The 15,911-nt window shown below is 39.7% G+C and overlaps 1 protein-coding gene across 2 annotated transcripts; it reads left to right on the top strand.

Annotated features, from left to right (window-relative positions):
- Positions 1 to 7,429: 7,429 nt before the first annotated feature.
- On the top strand, positions 7,430 to 15,335 carry LOC124282175 (putative ankyrin repeat protein RF_0381). 2 transcript variants are annotated; one of them, XM_046718137.1, is made up of 2 exons: positions 7,430 to 7,537; positions 13,848 to 15,335. In XM_046718137.1, the coding sequence occupies exon 2, from the start codon at positions 13,894 to 13,896 to the stop codon at positions 15,142 to 15,144; it is 1,251 nt and encodes a 416-aa protein (XP_046574093.1). In that variant the 5' UTR covers positions 7,430 to 7,537; positions 13,848 to 13,893; the 3' UTR covers positions 15,145 to 15,335. The 2 variants fall into 2 exon arrangements, with proteins under 2 accessions (XP_046574093.1, XP_046574094.1); XM_046718138.1 differs by lacking the exon at positions 7,430 to 7,537 and adding an exon at positions 7,735 to 7,950.
- Positions 15,336 to 15,911: the final 576 nt, after the last annotated feature.

Raw genomic sequence — 15,911 nt, 5'->3', positions numbered from 1 at the left:
AAAATGTAATAAAGAGAACCCAAGAGACTTTCCTCATTTTCAGAGTACATTTGCAGAAATCAAGACTTACCACATATTAATTTGCATGATCTGTATTGTATATTCTTTTTCAGGGTCTCTATGACAAACTGTAAGAACCGGAAGACAAGTGTCAAATGACACTTAAAGATTTGTCAAGGTTATATGATTAGATATGAAGCCTCAACGGATCTATGTGAAGTAAATTTACTCTTTTTTCATACAATTTTCAGATTCTTCCTGTTTTTATTCATACTGGTTATTTAGTGATTTCTGATTTCTCTCTCAGTGTTTCCAAATGAGGTGAAATGATCTACCTGCAGTTAGTACAAATCTACACAACCTGAAGTTTTGCTAACCAGAGGAACTCTTCAATTGATGAGGTATATCCAAACACCAACACTATTGTTGTTGCTTCAAAACAAAATGTCCATTTACGTACATGTATAGAATATAGATCCACTTGGGTGTGAACATGTTTAAATATTTCCCATTCCAAACTTTATAACACGGTCATGGTGTTTCTAAGATTATCATTGTGTTGACAAATTGAACTTGGGTAGATTCAGAGGACATCCTGTCTGTGTATTAGGATGAAACCTAACATCAATATATCTGTATATATCGATCTGATTACATGTTGTTTTGTCTTGAAATATTATTATTAAACAAACATCCAATTTGCTTTTATAGAATGTATACTATAAATTGAAAGATGTAAGTGTTAAATTCCAAAACAAATCTGTTGTAAACCACACTGAACAGACACAATAAGCATAAACCGATGAAGCGAATATTTCGAACTCGCGTTTGTGAAATAGTGCACTGAAGAAATCATTTTCTACAAATTCTCAATGAAAAACTTTAACAGCGCACTTATACAGTTCAGTCACCGATTGGTTGCCGTCACGTGATCTGAATCACTTATGCCATAAGTGTAGACCTGGAAAATGTCTTGCGAGAAATGTCTATAGTCTTTATAATAAGTAAACAAAAGTAATGGAAGTGCCATTGAACACGACTACACTCTCTGTCTTATATCGCATTCAAAGGAAACAAAACATCGGTGTCCTTCCTGATTTGGGCACTTTCAAGGAAGGTTGGTTGGACCATTATTTCCGTTACTTGTATTGATTCTTGTCATGCAATTGAGACGTGCTTAATTCTATTTTTCCATTGTGTGAAAGCTAGCGATGTGGTGTATGCAACCCGCGCAGCGTCAGCGGATTTGGGGTAACTGGCAGACGTGCAGCAGCATATACGTCCAGTGTTTCACAGTCGGTGATCAGCAGACAGAGGGAAAGGTATCATCAAATCCGAAATGTTGATGATGGACCCTATTCGGGACATCTCAAGTCAGCTACAAGAGGATATGTGTAAAGGACTCGAAACCGTTCAAACGGGGAATCAAATTGCTGCAAACTTTCAACATGCAGACTCGAAGTTACGGTTCAGACTGTTGGAAGTCATCTGTGCTCACCGTTCTCATCAATGCTCGTCCCAGCGGCACAGCATCCATATAATGCTCTTACCATTAATAATCCCTGACCAATCCTAACGTATCACGTCTGGCACCTAAAAGGAACTTGTGCGTTAACGTCAGAGGCCGCTGTAACGAAATGACCAGGCGCTGCACGAAGAGTACGCATGCGCACTATCTAGTGTGAATGTCTGACCACAGGCAAATTATGCGCAAATAGCTATCAAAGAGAAAATACCAGTCTTCCCTGTGAAAACCTAATATTTATCTCAACGTCAACTACAAATGAGCTCCCATTAGGTGTTTATTATATATTACGCGTAATATCTCTACAATTGTTATATTATATTACAGTATCCCCTAGTTTATTGTACATTATGTAATGTACTTAAGCATGCTGTTTTCATAGTTCTGCTTCTCCATCACTGTTATGTCGATTTGTAACACCTTGAGCAAACCTTTTGAGCTTGGTATCAGGTGCTTTGTAAATTAAGTTGTATATTATCCCCGAAGCGGGGGATATAGTATTAGGCTCCGTCCGTCCGTACGAATTGGAATATCTTAAGAACCGTTGACTAGATTATTTCATACTTTGTACCTAGGTTCATCACAGTATGCGAAAGGTCCCAGTCAGGTTTGGTGACTCTGACCTTCATTTCAAGGTCACAAAGGGACTTTAACGTTTTACCCTTGTCAGTGAGATATCTCATGAACCGTTCACTGGATTTTCTTCATATTTGACACTAGGCTTCATCTAAGGACTGTGCAGGGGCCCAGTCGATTTTGGTGACCTTAACGTAACTTTCAAGGTCACAGCGACACTTTGAAGATTTCAGCATATTAACCTGCATGGTAAGCTTGTCAGCTAGATATCTCAAGAACCATTCACTGGATTTTAATCATATAATCACTCCGACACTTTTAAGATTTCAGTATGTTAAGATTGTCAGCAAGATATCTCAAGAACGGTTCACTTGATTTTCTTCATAGACTTTCAAGACTTCTCTTGAATGTTTTTCTGATAAGCAATTTCTTTATTACTATTTTTCGCATATTTTATACACCATGACATTCATGTCAGGGTCAAAGTGAGTCTTGAAAATATTTGTGTGTTTGAAAAGCTACAGAGCAAGATATCAAGAGAGGTTGACTGGTCATGTTTTTGTTGACATTTAACTTCATCTTAAACTACGACCTTCACTTTCATTCTTTTTTTTTTTCAGTTTGATTTGATAATTTGCGGCGGGGGATTATGTCACCTTAGTGACAACTGCTTGTTATATTTATGATCAGCCTTGGCAGTGACAAACCGTTAATTAATGTCATGAGCTACCAACTCCGCTCTCTGCAACACGTGCTCTGCACAACCCAACCTGAGAGACCCTGTACAACAGGGTTGTTAACAAAGCCATATCACACAGGTAAATGACATGTGCACAAACATGGTCCCATGGTCTGCTCGCAAAAAAGGTGAACAACGACATGCTCGCTTTCCTAACCTACACCAAACATTTTTGACACCCAGGTTCCAAAGAAGAATAGCCATGACTCAACACAGTAGTTGAATCGGGGACATCTTTGGATGTTTGATCGTTGGTTGTTTGACGCCGCACGCAGCAATATTCCAGCTATATGGCGGCGGTCTGTAAATGATCGAATCTGGACCAGACAATGCGGTGATCAATAAATACGATGACATGCATCAACCAAGTCTGACAGTCCGATCCCATCGGTCGCCTCTTATAATACGATAAGCAGCATGGGTGGCTAAAGACCATCTGAGCCCGGACCTTCAAGGGTAGGATTGCTGATGACGCCGCTGTTTGTTTCATAATAAAATCTCATTGCATGGATATTATTCGTATCGTGTCATTCCAAGCGGACGATGCAATGACAGCGAATAGATCCAGGGAACTATACCACAAAGCGATCTCAAATCGTAACTCCCGTTTGTTGACAGATTCCATATGAAGTCCCTGACATGGTTTGAAGGTAGCGTGCACGCATTATTTGAATACCAAGTACCATGACCTTATATGGGTATTTGACCATCTCCTGCATGCATAAAAGACTGAAGCTGTATTCTGTACCACCTGTTTCAGTATAAGATGAAGGCATGTGATAAATTCAACTTTTTGCTCCGGGGACTTGTATTATTTAACAAACGTGAAAACATGATGTGTTCGATAAGAATTAGACGAATGTTTCACCAAGGAATGCAGTGGAATGGGTCGGCATGTTTAGAGGGTGTGCTTGTTTATGTAGCACTTGGACATAAACAAGACTTTAGTCCATGATGGCTGTCACAAGAAGCGGACTTCATTGATCGAATAAGTGCTGATCGAGTTACTAGCAGTTCGAGACATACACTGTCCATGATAAACGGTATTGCTTGTATGGGATTCCGTAGCTTTCATAAGGTTCGCTTTGTTCCACCAGATTAACGTTGGCTCGTCACGCCGAAGACCCGGGTTCGAATCCCCACATGGGTACAATTTGTGAAGCCCATTTCTGGTGTCCCCCGCCGTGATGTTGCTGGAAAATTGCTAAAAGCGGCGTAAAACCAAACTCTGTCAGTCAGTCAGTCCATCAGATTAACACAAATCTTTTCACTTCTATTTTTCAAACTGAAGAACAAGCCGTAGGTTTTCAGGGAAGCAGTATTTCCTGCATAAAACCACCCACGTGAATGCGAATAAACATTTAGCAAAGCCTGTAACAACCTCGTTATCTTTCCATGTATCCTTCCTGCTTCACGTTTCCCAAACGGTATACATACTTTATAAACAAATAGCTTCTCTGCAGATCTGTTTACACACAAACCCTGTATGTCACAGACTCCAAAAGTGCACCGCTGTAATACATCAACACACATGTATTTCGGGAACTCTGCTTTCGTGAGTGTTGTCTGTATATTGTACCGACGTCTGGAGAGTCTGGGACACACACGAGCCTATTTTCGTGGGAGCCATGTGGTCCCGACGTCACTTCAACAATATTGTTCCTCCTGGTCGACCTACGTGACCAGAGTCGCTTATAAAACAAGTACAACACTTGTAGGACCTTGACTTACTGGCCGAAATTATCCACGGGAGAACGAATCACGTAAGGGTGCCATCGATCTGGCCGACTTCGAGCGCTAACTACGAAGCGACGCGGGTTGGATGACATTCTCATTTTATGTGGGTTTGTCTCCATATGAGTTTACTTTCATTCTGATGCAAACTTCGTGGACATGAGGCCTGCATCAGCGACATCCTGCTCCGGCTAACGCCCCTCTGGTAAGCAGATCATGTGAAATAACACTGTCACATATACCTTAGTACATCCTCTATTATATGGTCTCTGCTCTAAGTACACTATAAGTAGCCTAACTATATAACAATTCTAATCGGCATATGGTCTCTGTCTAATGTAATTATTTTAGTACTGTCGGAAATAGAAAAAAACTGTTTTTAGGCTGTTACTCTGTATCCCTAAAATTGACACAATTGCAAATAGCATATGTCGAAATAACCCACTTCGGCCTAACTGGGCGTTCAGTGGGATGCGTAATACGATATCCAGAAAAGCATGTTTACTCGTAAAATCGGGCAAAACTTAGAAAAAATACGAATAGCTGCTGAAAACAATAGATCAGACTATAGATGGCAATTAGGTCGCTCAGCCAGGTATGACGACGGACCGTCGACTCACCTGGCATGAAATGCACGTGCTGCCTACAGGCACAAGGGGTCATCTCAAAGATATTTTGTGCTTTTTCATGTGTGTTGACTATGTCTCATCTACTGATTAACATCTTACGTGTCTTTCTTTCATAAAGTTTATGTTGAGATATGTAAGAGAGTATGATACCCGAAAACCATAGAAACGCATCGTAGTATATAGGTGGCATGACCACCCGAAGATCGACAGGACTGGATATTATTTGTAAATTGTTATGACGTGCCGTGTACCTCCCCAGTATAATTGCCCTAAAGGATTATCTTATCTTAGCTGATATCTCTATCCCCAAGCCCGACCCCAGGTTTTGCTTTTGAGGCGACCCCTCCTATCTGTTTCTTTTTATAGTGACAGTGAGACTGCATGGTAGCTACATCCTTAATAGTTTCGGCATAAAAGTTATTATTTTTTACGTCAGCTATCGTTTATAATGAATCTACGTCTAATTTCAAATTGGGCATTTAAAAAGTGTCCTTTGTAATACAATATCGTCGCACACTAATTTGCATAAAGCCATGGTCTGTTCCAAATAAGTCTTTTTGGACTTAGAAAAAACCGCATTGCTCATTTCTGCACTAATTTCCCCTCAGTAAAGTCCTTTTTCTCCGTTTCCTATCTCTCTACCACTGAGACTGTAGTTAGGCCGAACTTAGTTTAACAGATATTTCACACTTTCACATATCAACTACATAAATTGTAGAGATAAATGAGAAAAATACAGTTTTTTCTATTTCCGACAGTACTAATGTGAGACCTCTGAGCAATACGGGAATTGGTAAACATATGAGACCTCTGAGCAATACGGGAATTGGTAAACATGTGAGACCTCTGAGCCCTCTGAACATTACGGGAATACGTAAACATGTGAGACCTCTGAGCAATACAGGAGTTCCTCCCACACTAAGCTGTCACAAACCGGCGATGAACCCAACTCACCCAGTCACGTTCATGGGATTATTAAACATGTTCTATCAAATCTATTCAATGTTATATTGCATTTCTTTGCATATATAGTACTCGAATCGGATTACAGGATATTTTCTCAAAACTTGTAGACGTTTCTAAACTAAACAAATACACTAACGCTTAGTCTCTGAATATATTATGTTAATACAAACAAATAATTCCTTTCAAATAGGACTGTGAGACAGACTTTGAAATATTTGTGACAATCTAAGTTGCTCTTATTCTCTTTCTCCTAAAATTAGGCTAATTTGGTTTTCGTTTTTACTATCCAGAATCAGACGTAAAAAATGTCGGTTTTTCAAACCCGACACTTAATTGTTTACTAAGTATGTGGGTACATGTAGGTGCATGTGAGAGTGAGTGAGTGAGTATGGGTTTACGCCCCTTTTAGCAATATATTCCAGCAATATCGCGGCGGGGGACACCAGAAATGGACATCACACATTGTACCCATGTGCATGGGAATCGAACCCGGGTCTTTGTCGTGAAGAGCGAACGCTTTAACCACTAGGCTACCCCACCGCCCCTGTAGACGCACGGTGTGTCTTATACGTAACAGTCAGTGCAACGGTACCCCAGCAGTCCTATATATATAACTCCGAGTGTAACCCGACCTGGTAGCTACCACCAACACTTGCGTGTAACACATTACATGATTCACACAATAAAAAAATACTACCTATAAATAAGTTACTGGTCACGGACAGGCCATCCATGCCGGAGTGCATGTGCCCTAACCCGAAACATCACACCCATTGGTATTCATGCACTACGGAAGGAAACGCGAAAATAACGTTTGCCATTTCAGTTATAACAAAATTCAGAATCCCCCACATATTACATAAATTCGGCACAATTAGTGTGCTTTCAGTGTCATATTGCATTTGCCAGACACCGTCTCTACATTTGCCTTTATGAGCAAATACATGCAACAATCATCCGTGCTCTACGTGGTCAGGTGCTGTACCGTTGTGGTGCAGCACGTGAAGAGCTTCGGCTTTCTACAATTGCGACATCTGCTACATATGTTTCAATCATGGGAATAATAGTGTGAGGTGGATTCCTTCTGAATTATTAGACAAAATACCCACGTGCAGAATAAAACTACTTCGGCTTCTAATATGAGGTTTTACCTATGTCGCTATTACGGACGTAAACAACGAGGAACCGGCTGTTGGTAAGTATGAACGTTTTGATTGGCTGAAGTGGTTGCGCACGTGTTCTGACCGTGAGTGCGATAACTCTAAATGACCTCGCTCGAGCTGCAAACGCTGACCGAATTATGCTATCTCGTTGAGTGTGACACTTCTATGATAGTTATGCATCGTGTTCAACCTGCGCACGGATTCTGTAAGTATTTGCAGCAGATATCAAGAGAAGCTCGTTGTATATACCTTGCACCATGCATTATCAGCGGGGCAGTGGGGTTTTAACCTGACAGTGACTCGGGTGCCGGTAGGACATTGATTTTTTTTACCAAGGAAAGTCGTCAGCTGATCGGGGATTTTTCTCTATGTCAGATTCGATCAAGCCGGGTTTGCATAGAAGGTCACAGGCGATGGAGGGGAGGTTGTCAAACAGACTATGACCCATTTAACTGTCGGTGTGACAGGTTTTGTTATTTAACGTGTTTTGTTTTAATGGAACTGGCCAAGTTCCGGTTTAGCCTTCCTCAAATGAAACTTTCCCAGCTCAAGCACCATTCTCCGCGCTGCATGGCCTTGGAGACAGAAGCCGAGGTGTCAGTCAAGAGGTCCTGCCATGTACGTGACAACCCATTTTTTCTCTGTGGTTTTAGCCACATTTGGAAATGAGGCCAACAGTAACAGAGATACAGATCTATTTTGGTGTCTTAATACTACATTTTTTCAAAACTGGAAACGTACGACGGAGGATTTTAGCAAAGATATGAGCGTTATGTATCTTAGCTAGGAGGATTTAAAATTTGAAAGAAAATAGTGATTCTAATTACCATGTGACAAGGCCTGCTCTACCTCACTGTAGGAGATGGTCCTGAGGCTAAGGAGATAGGGCTTGCCATCAATATAGATGACATATAGATCAAGAATAAGTTTTAATTTATCAGTGAATTGTTTACAAATATTTCAGAGAAGTAGCTTTGAGTAAATATGCATAAAAACTCAGAAAAACATCATGTGAACATCAACATATTTCTGGTCATTGTTGAGTGGTGATACATTAAAGGCACAATGTCACACATTTTCCACAATATTTTGGCCTATTTTATATTGAATAGAATAATACTTTAATGCCTTTTCAGGAATTTGTGTTACATCAGCAGAGCTATAACATTAGAGAGATACCAAAATTATTTACATAAATTCTTTGATTTAGGTATCTTCACATTCGTTTAAGAGAGATATGGTACTTGGAATAAAGGATGTACGGGCTCTCTTAGTTTTCACAATTGGAACTTTGTAGCGGTGGCCTGAAGGGAGGAGGTTGTATTCCGAATTTAAGTAGTGAGTACGGTCAGATATGATTTTGACAGCTTGATTCACGATTTGCCGCTCATATATTGATGATAAACATTCAAATAGGATATTCGTAAAGAGCGCTGCAACTAAGAGACATAACTCTATGGGGTTCACTTGAAATACTGTTCGGCGGGTAGATGGTGCGAGAGTCGATTTACTGCAACGCTGCATTAATCCATTCAAATTTTTTTATTTAATATTGTAATCTAAATGATTGTATTTTTCTTGAATAAATGATAAGGACTGATAGTTAGTATTATTGAGAGAAATGCATTATCTATTTTTAGGGAAGTGTGGTGTGATATAGTGCCTTTAATGCATTGATGATTCACCAAATTATGTTAAACTATAGGCAGCCCCATTCTCTTCCCACAGAGGTGACTCCTGTCATATCTTCCTACGTAGGAAGATATGACAGGAGTAACCTCTGTGGGAAGAGAATGAGGCAGCCCATGAATTATGAAGTAACTTTGTTTACTGGGTGTGTGTGAGGGAAAACTATATTTCAACACAGTAGCTTATGGTGGATATTGTCCATGACACAGTTTTCATATTGATAATCATGAATAATTCTTCCCATCAATGATGTTCCATTACTTATGCTGTACACACATAAAAAGTCTGAACCGTTGTGAAAGGGAAACAGAGTTGGAAATGTTGATGCTCAACTGTGATTTGAATTATAAAGCCATATCATCAGGGGCGGATCCAGGGTTTTTGAGAAGGGGGTGGGGGTGCACATATATCATGAATTCCAAAGATGGGGGGATGGGGGGATGCTCCTCATGGGAAAAATATTCCTCTGGATCCACCCCTGAATATTACTGGAAAAATCCATCTGTCTTTAAATTAATTATTTGGTTTAAATAATGTTAACAGTTGTGTAATCTTGGTAAATATTTCTTTACTGCATGTAATATAAGAAATTTGTATCTAAAATAATTATGCGCATTCTCCATATGTATATGCATATTTACCAAACTTGTCAAGCCCATCCACCTGTATCAATTTATGCTTTATATAACTGCTGATAAGTTGTAAAAGTTGAGGTTAATAAGGAATTGAATTGAATTATTTGTTCAGTATCGTCATGTGTATGTACATGTTGTACATGGTATTTGATGTCATAATGCTGAGGATTATCATTGTAAAACGTTACATAACTGTGGTAGAATTGATACTCAATTTCCAACACAGTTTCACAAGTAATCACTCTCAGATGCACTAATTATATGGTAACTTGGATGATTCCTTAGGAAAGTGTTTGATATTATTTCAGTATCCCACAGATGTCACAGCTGGATTGTGACACAGCTGAAGCAGTAAATTAGACCACATTGTGGTGGTTTCTTTTGCTTAACTGTTATGAAAATATATATCCTAGGTTAGGTATTGCTGTATCAACAATACATAGTTTGCTGAATGTGATGGGGTATCAGTGTAACTCCCCGGGTAGATAGCCAACCACTTGGCTTCCTCTACGCTTTTACTATTGGACGTCCACTGTCAGTAACCCAAAGTTGTCAGTAACTCTCACGCATTTGGTGTGAGTCTCACGCTTTACTGGCAAATGTCACGCTCTCACGCCTCCAAATAATAATCTCACGCATATCTGGTAGCAAATTTTTTTTTAAAAATTAATACGCATTTCGTTCGTTTTTGCGTAAAGTTGAACATTGAAAGAACACCTGAATGGATTATAGCAAAGCTTCTCTTCTAAGAAATACAAAGAATGAAGGTATGTGATGTTTTTTTCATGTTTTAGCATGCATCTTTTAGTGTCAAAATAATGCCACCAGAAGGCTCCAAATGCTCCTGAAAATCACTAAACTTCATTTTCGGCTGGGGGGGTTTGCCCCCATGAGACCCACCACCAGGGCGTCGCCCTGGACCCCGACTTATTTTTTTCAGTCTCACTCAAAACCAACTTTAGGGGTTGACAGCTCTGAAGTTGTGAGTTATCATCTTCATGCCTTCATTACATTCCTTTAAAGTCCGTTCCAGATTTCTCAGAGTGTGAAATTGCAGAATATTGGTGAAACATTTGTACCTTCTTTTTCCAAACTCATTGTCCACCTCATGTATCAGTTACAAATGTCCCCACATGGGCACAATGTGTGAAGCCCATTTCTGGTGTCCCCCTGCCGTGATGTTGCTGGAATATTGCTAAAAGCGGCGTAAAACCAAACTCAGTCAGTCAGTCAGTCAGTCAGTCAGTCAGTTACAAATGTTGTTTTGCAAAACCAAATGAACATTTTTACAGGAATGTGACAAGTTTGTTGCCTTGTCATGATTTATGATAGTAGTAGCACCAAGGCTCATGTTGATACATTGCTGTCAAATGACGCCCATGTGAGATGCTCGTTGTCATCCTGTGTGGCATCCTTCACTACTCGTGCAGGTAAAACATGCCCATGGTCTCCACATGATCCAGTAGGATTGTCTAGTTGCTCAGAAATCGGTAGTCATAAAAAGATTTCTTTTATTGTTCACTATTTACAGTGCTGTCCATTACATTTCAAATGTACGTCCATGATATGTTACTGTCCATCTTTATGAGGACTTCCATATACATATTGTCATGAGAGTAGGCATGTGCAGTGTGAATATAACCGTATCACCAAAGGTGAGCTTCTCTACCTTTACTTGTGAATTGAAGCTTGAATTGTACATGGGTGTTTGTGAAAAGTGTTATTGTACATGTTATGCATTGGCTGTCAAAAGAAATTCTGCAGTAAAAGTACAAAATTCAGCCATGTAAACATTTACCTCTCATAAAAAAATGGACATTTCAAAATTTAATCATTTAGATTTATGGATAGGTGTATATGTTTATATAATCAAAATATCACAAAAACGAATAAAAGTGAGAATTCCTTATAGTTGTTTTTTTGTGTGTAGAATTCATGTGTTTGAATCACATGTTAATGTTTGGGTATCATTCAGTTGCCAGTTTTAAACAGAAAAAATGTTACTGAACCTATGAATGGGAACAGAATTTATTCTGCTGTGTTGTGACAGATTCATGTTTCGTAAATCTTCCTGTGATCCTGTAATTGCAGAATTGGTGCACAAGGTATGAACCATTAATGAATTCCAATATTCAGTTGTCTCTGCATTTTTAGGTGCAGTTATACAGTATTATGCTTATGGCAAAATGGGATACAGGGGCCTTTTCTCTCCAGGGAGGGCTTTCATCTTAACACTGGTTGGGTTTTAAGGTACAAATGTGGGACTGGCTAACAAAGACTCCTGGCTCGGGTTGTATAATTTATGTATGAGCTTGAGAGAAATGGTTATGTTTGCCAACACGTCAAGTTTTGCACTATTCAGAGGAGGGACTGCTGGCTGTGAAACACTGACCTGTTCCCTCAGTTGAGACATGTCTCCCCAGTCAAACCTTTCTTGTAGCTAGTGGCTTCCTCTTTTTATTTGTATCATGTTAGCATAGCATGTGTAGGTTCAGAGTGGGGTTCAGAATTACACTGTGGAGTTGCAGTGGCACTCTTTGTGGTGTCTTCATGTATGTTAATACTTCCTGGGGGATTATCGACTTTAGCAGATCCCCAAGTAGCAAGTGCTTGCCCTGACCATGTAACATCAAGTCTCTGACATACCCTGTATGATGTATGATCTCTGTGTAGTAATGTATGAATGTTCCTACTTCATTGCTACCTTGAAATATTTTTTGCCATAATGAAAAACCAACCAAATGATTCTATGAGTAAATGGCTACTATTATTTACAGCATCGACTGTTGTACCACGACTTATCAATATGTACAATCCGGTATGATCTTTGTGTAGTATGAAGGTACCTACTCAGGTGAATAAAAATAGTGGGAAAAACATTCTCTGAAATAAACTTTTTTCTTCTTCAGAAAAGTGCAGTTCATAACTTATCTTAATAAATTATCATTAAAAGTAGCCCAAGGACTTTCTTAATTTTTTAAAGACACTGCAGTAATCTGGACAAAGATTATAGACTTTCTTGGTCAGCATTGGACATACAGTATTTGTTTTATTTGCCCGTATGACAGCCTAGTGCTTGTGCAGGAACAGAGTTGAACATGACCGACAGTTCAGTGCACACAAGGTTAATACTCATTTCAGCCCACATCAACAAAATGAACATACTGCCTTAATGAGCCTCCCTGCAGTAATGAATCACATGAATCACAAAAATATCACAAGATCTTCACAGTCTTTTACATGTGCTTCAGAGACTTTGCCAAAGCTCGTAAAAAGCCATGTTCTGTTGTGGGCATAGAACATCCACATGTCAAAGAGGTTACCCTGAGTAATTGGGTTGATGTCCCGTTGGCTTATCAATGGCATGGATTGTCATTACACACAAGTGCTGGATCATCTGGTCGTGATGCGATTATCTGCAGGCTCTCATCATGTAGCTGGAGTGTTGCTAAGCAACAAGTTACACATTAACCATCAGCTAAATGTGATTCTCAACCTAATATTCAAAAACATTTTGAGTTTCTGCTTAGCAAAGACATTTTCAACTCTTAATTATATCTCTTTTGCAATCTAACTTCTTGTGCATAGTATTCCAAATGTGGGGTTGATGTGCAACAAAAACAAAATTACCCTTACGACAGGTGGACTTGCATTGTGTTTATGTACGTACACAACATGGCACAGTGCTACAAATTATGTTGTATTCTGGCCCTTGCTTAGTTATTCTTAAGGAAATGAAATTTGGTGTATTTATGGTTAGTAGTGGGTCTGACCACATGGATGTGAGCTATGGCTTCTGTCACTGCCAAATTTAGGATAGACCCGTGAAGATCTGGGTTAGAAATGGTCTTCAGCAACCCATGCTTGTCGTAAGAGGCGACTAAAGGGATTGGATGGTCTGACACACTGTCTTGGTTGACAGTATGTCATCATATCACAATTGCATAGATTGATACGATTATTTACAGACTGCCCCCATATAGCTGGAATATTACTGATTGCAGCATTAAACAACAGCAGCAAAAAAAAAGAGAAGAATAATTCAGGTTAGCTACTGTTCTCTGGTGCTTTTTTAAAAATGGCATCTGTCACTTTTAAATTTAGGTGAGCTACAGAGTATTGTTTCTATTATTTTTTTCAGGAAAAGGTTTTTCTTCCAATGTCTAAAATATCCTAATTTTATTTTTTCAGATGCAGACTTACGATGACTTGTGATTGATGTGTTAAAACTGCAGCAATGGCCGACTGCACCAGTGATAATGGGCTACACAAGTTGTGCGTGTCAATCAAGAACTGTGACACTGACACTGTCAGAGGCTTGCTGGACACCAAGCCCGATGTCAACAAGGTGTGGGAGAAGGAGCAGATAACTCCACTCAGCCTTGCAAGCTCTCTCGGCTACATGGAACTTGTCCGACTGCTGATCTGTGCTGGAGCAGACGTGAACCTGGCAGGCCCCGATGGCAAGACAGCGTTGCATCACACTTGCAGTGTGGAGGAGAGGAAGCCAGAACTGTTTGATATTCTGGAGATGCTGTTACAGTCTGCACAGAACATCAACACTGACAAGAAGGATAACATGGAATGTACTCCCTTGTTCTATGCATGTCAGTCGGATGATGTGAAGATTGTTCAAAGGTTGATAGGCGAAGGATGTGATGTGAACGTTTCCACAATGGAGGGAGACACACCACTGAAAGTGTCTTGCCGAAACGCAGAGTTCCGCTTCTTCTGGAAAGGCAGATGTGAATTAGGAGGAAAAGAAGACTTTCGACCAAGCTCCTTCCCACCAGTTGAGATAACCAAACTGCTTTTACAAGCTGGAGCCAATCCTTGTGAAGCTACCTTCTTGCCCACAGCTGTACAGTTCTCTGCCGTTGACTTAGTGATTGAGTTGCTTGACTTGGGAATGAATGTCAATATGCAGGACGACAATCAAAGATCCCCTCTTGGTTGTGCCTGTTCTTCCTCCAATGTGGACCCCAAAGTTGTGAAACTTCTGCTTGATCGGGGAGCAGACGTCAATAAAGGAGGTGGATGGAAAAAGCAAAAGCCTTTAATTTTTGCTTACGTGCACAATTCTGTTGAGAAAATCCAGCTCCTGCTTTCTTATGGAGCAAAGGTCACAGATGAGGAAATGACAGAACTTGTTTCAATGACCTTGTCAAAATCTTTCCTTGAAAATCCAGATATTGTGGGTCCTAAAAGTAAAGAGCTGGTAGCTTGGCGTCTGCTGTTTGCAGCTGGTTTCCGACCACAGGTTGATGCTCTGCAGGTTAAGAGGCACAACTTGCGTGTCATGAGCAGCTATGACAGTATATCAGAATGGATCGATGACTGTTTCTTCTACCCAGTGAGATCCCTGAAGGAGTGTTGTCGAGTGACCATTCGACAAAATGTGCATCCGATGATCGATAAAAAAATTGAACTCCTACCTCTTCCACCTCAGTTAAAATTGTTTTTGCAATTTTCTGAGTTCAATAATTAAGGTGAATATGTGTAAGCAACTGTTAAGTAGTTCATGAACTTATATTTGTGTTTGATGTGTTTGACCACACTTATTCAGAAAAATTACACTTTGAATTGTCATTGTGGGGAAAATCAAACCAACTGCTACTCTAAACTGGTGTATCTTGTTTCATCTGTCCTTGTTTATAATGTCAGTAAATTTGAGTTGGATTTCTGCTGTTGTGACCTAATATACAAACTTTGAGTTCAGCCCTACAAGATGTCATGACAAGATATTGACAGTGAACTTACTGAAGAAGGTGTGAAAAGTGCTCTTTGTGATGTAACTTGTTTGACAATCATTGAAGTGCTTGCATGACTAATAGTGCTATTTGTGTTTGACAACAATGTTTGTCCACAAGAAAAATGCCAGTTACTGTTGCTAGTAATCATGACCATTGATCTCAATACAGAGGTGGTTCTTCTGGTCAGAGTGGAAGATAAGGAATGTCCTATTGTTACCTTTGGGGTTTTAGAGGTGGACAATTAGTGAGCTATGCTGAACAAAGATGTCAAGGATGATTATTATTTTCTGCAGTGAACAGTGGCAAAGACACAGTTTCATAAAAATACCTCCAAAATATTCATCATCCTTAAATAGTTTTGTTCAGTGTAGATGTGTTGACACGAAGAGTACCCAAGGCCATATGGACACAATGAATGATATGACATGTTAACAGCGAACCATTGATATTTTGGAAGGTTCCATGATTTGTTTTCACATTATTGTAAAATGTTTTAGATGAA

The sequence above is a fragment of the Haliotis rubra genome, unplaced genomic scaffold (assembly GCF_003918875.1).
Source record: "Haliotis rubra isolate DU_JTF1 unplaced genomic scaffold, ASM391887v1 Scf294, whole genome shotgun sequence".
NCBI lineage: Eukaryota > Metazoa > Mollusca > Gastropoda > Lepetellida > Haliotidae > Haliotis > Haliotis rubra.
The sequence above is the reverse complement of the archived record's forward strand: the minus strand, read 5'-3'. Positions and strand labels throughout refer to the sequence as shown.

Excerpts from the sequence above, each read along its gene's own strand:
- LOC124282175 (XM_046718137.1), top strand. The coding sequence starts at position 13,894 with ATGGCCGACTGCACCAGTGATAATGGGCTACACAAGTTGTGCGTGTCA.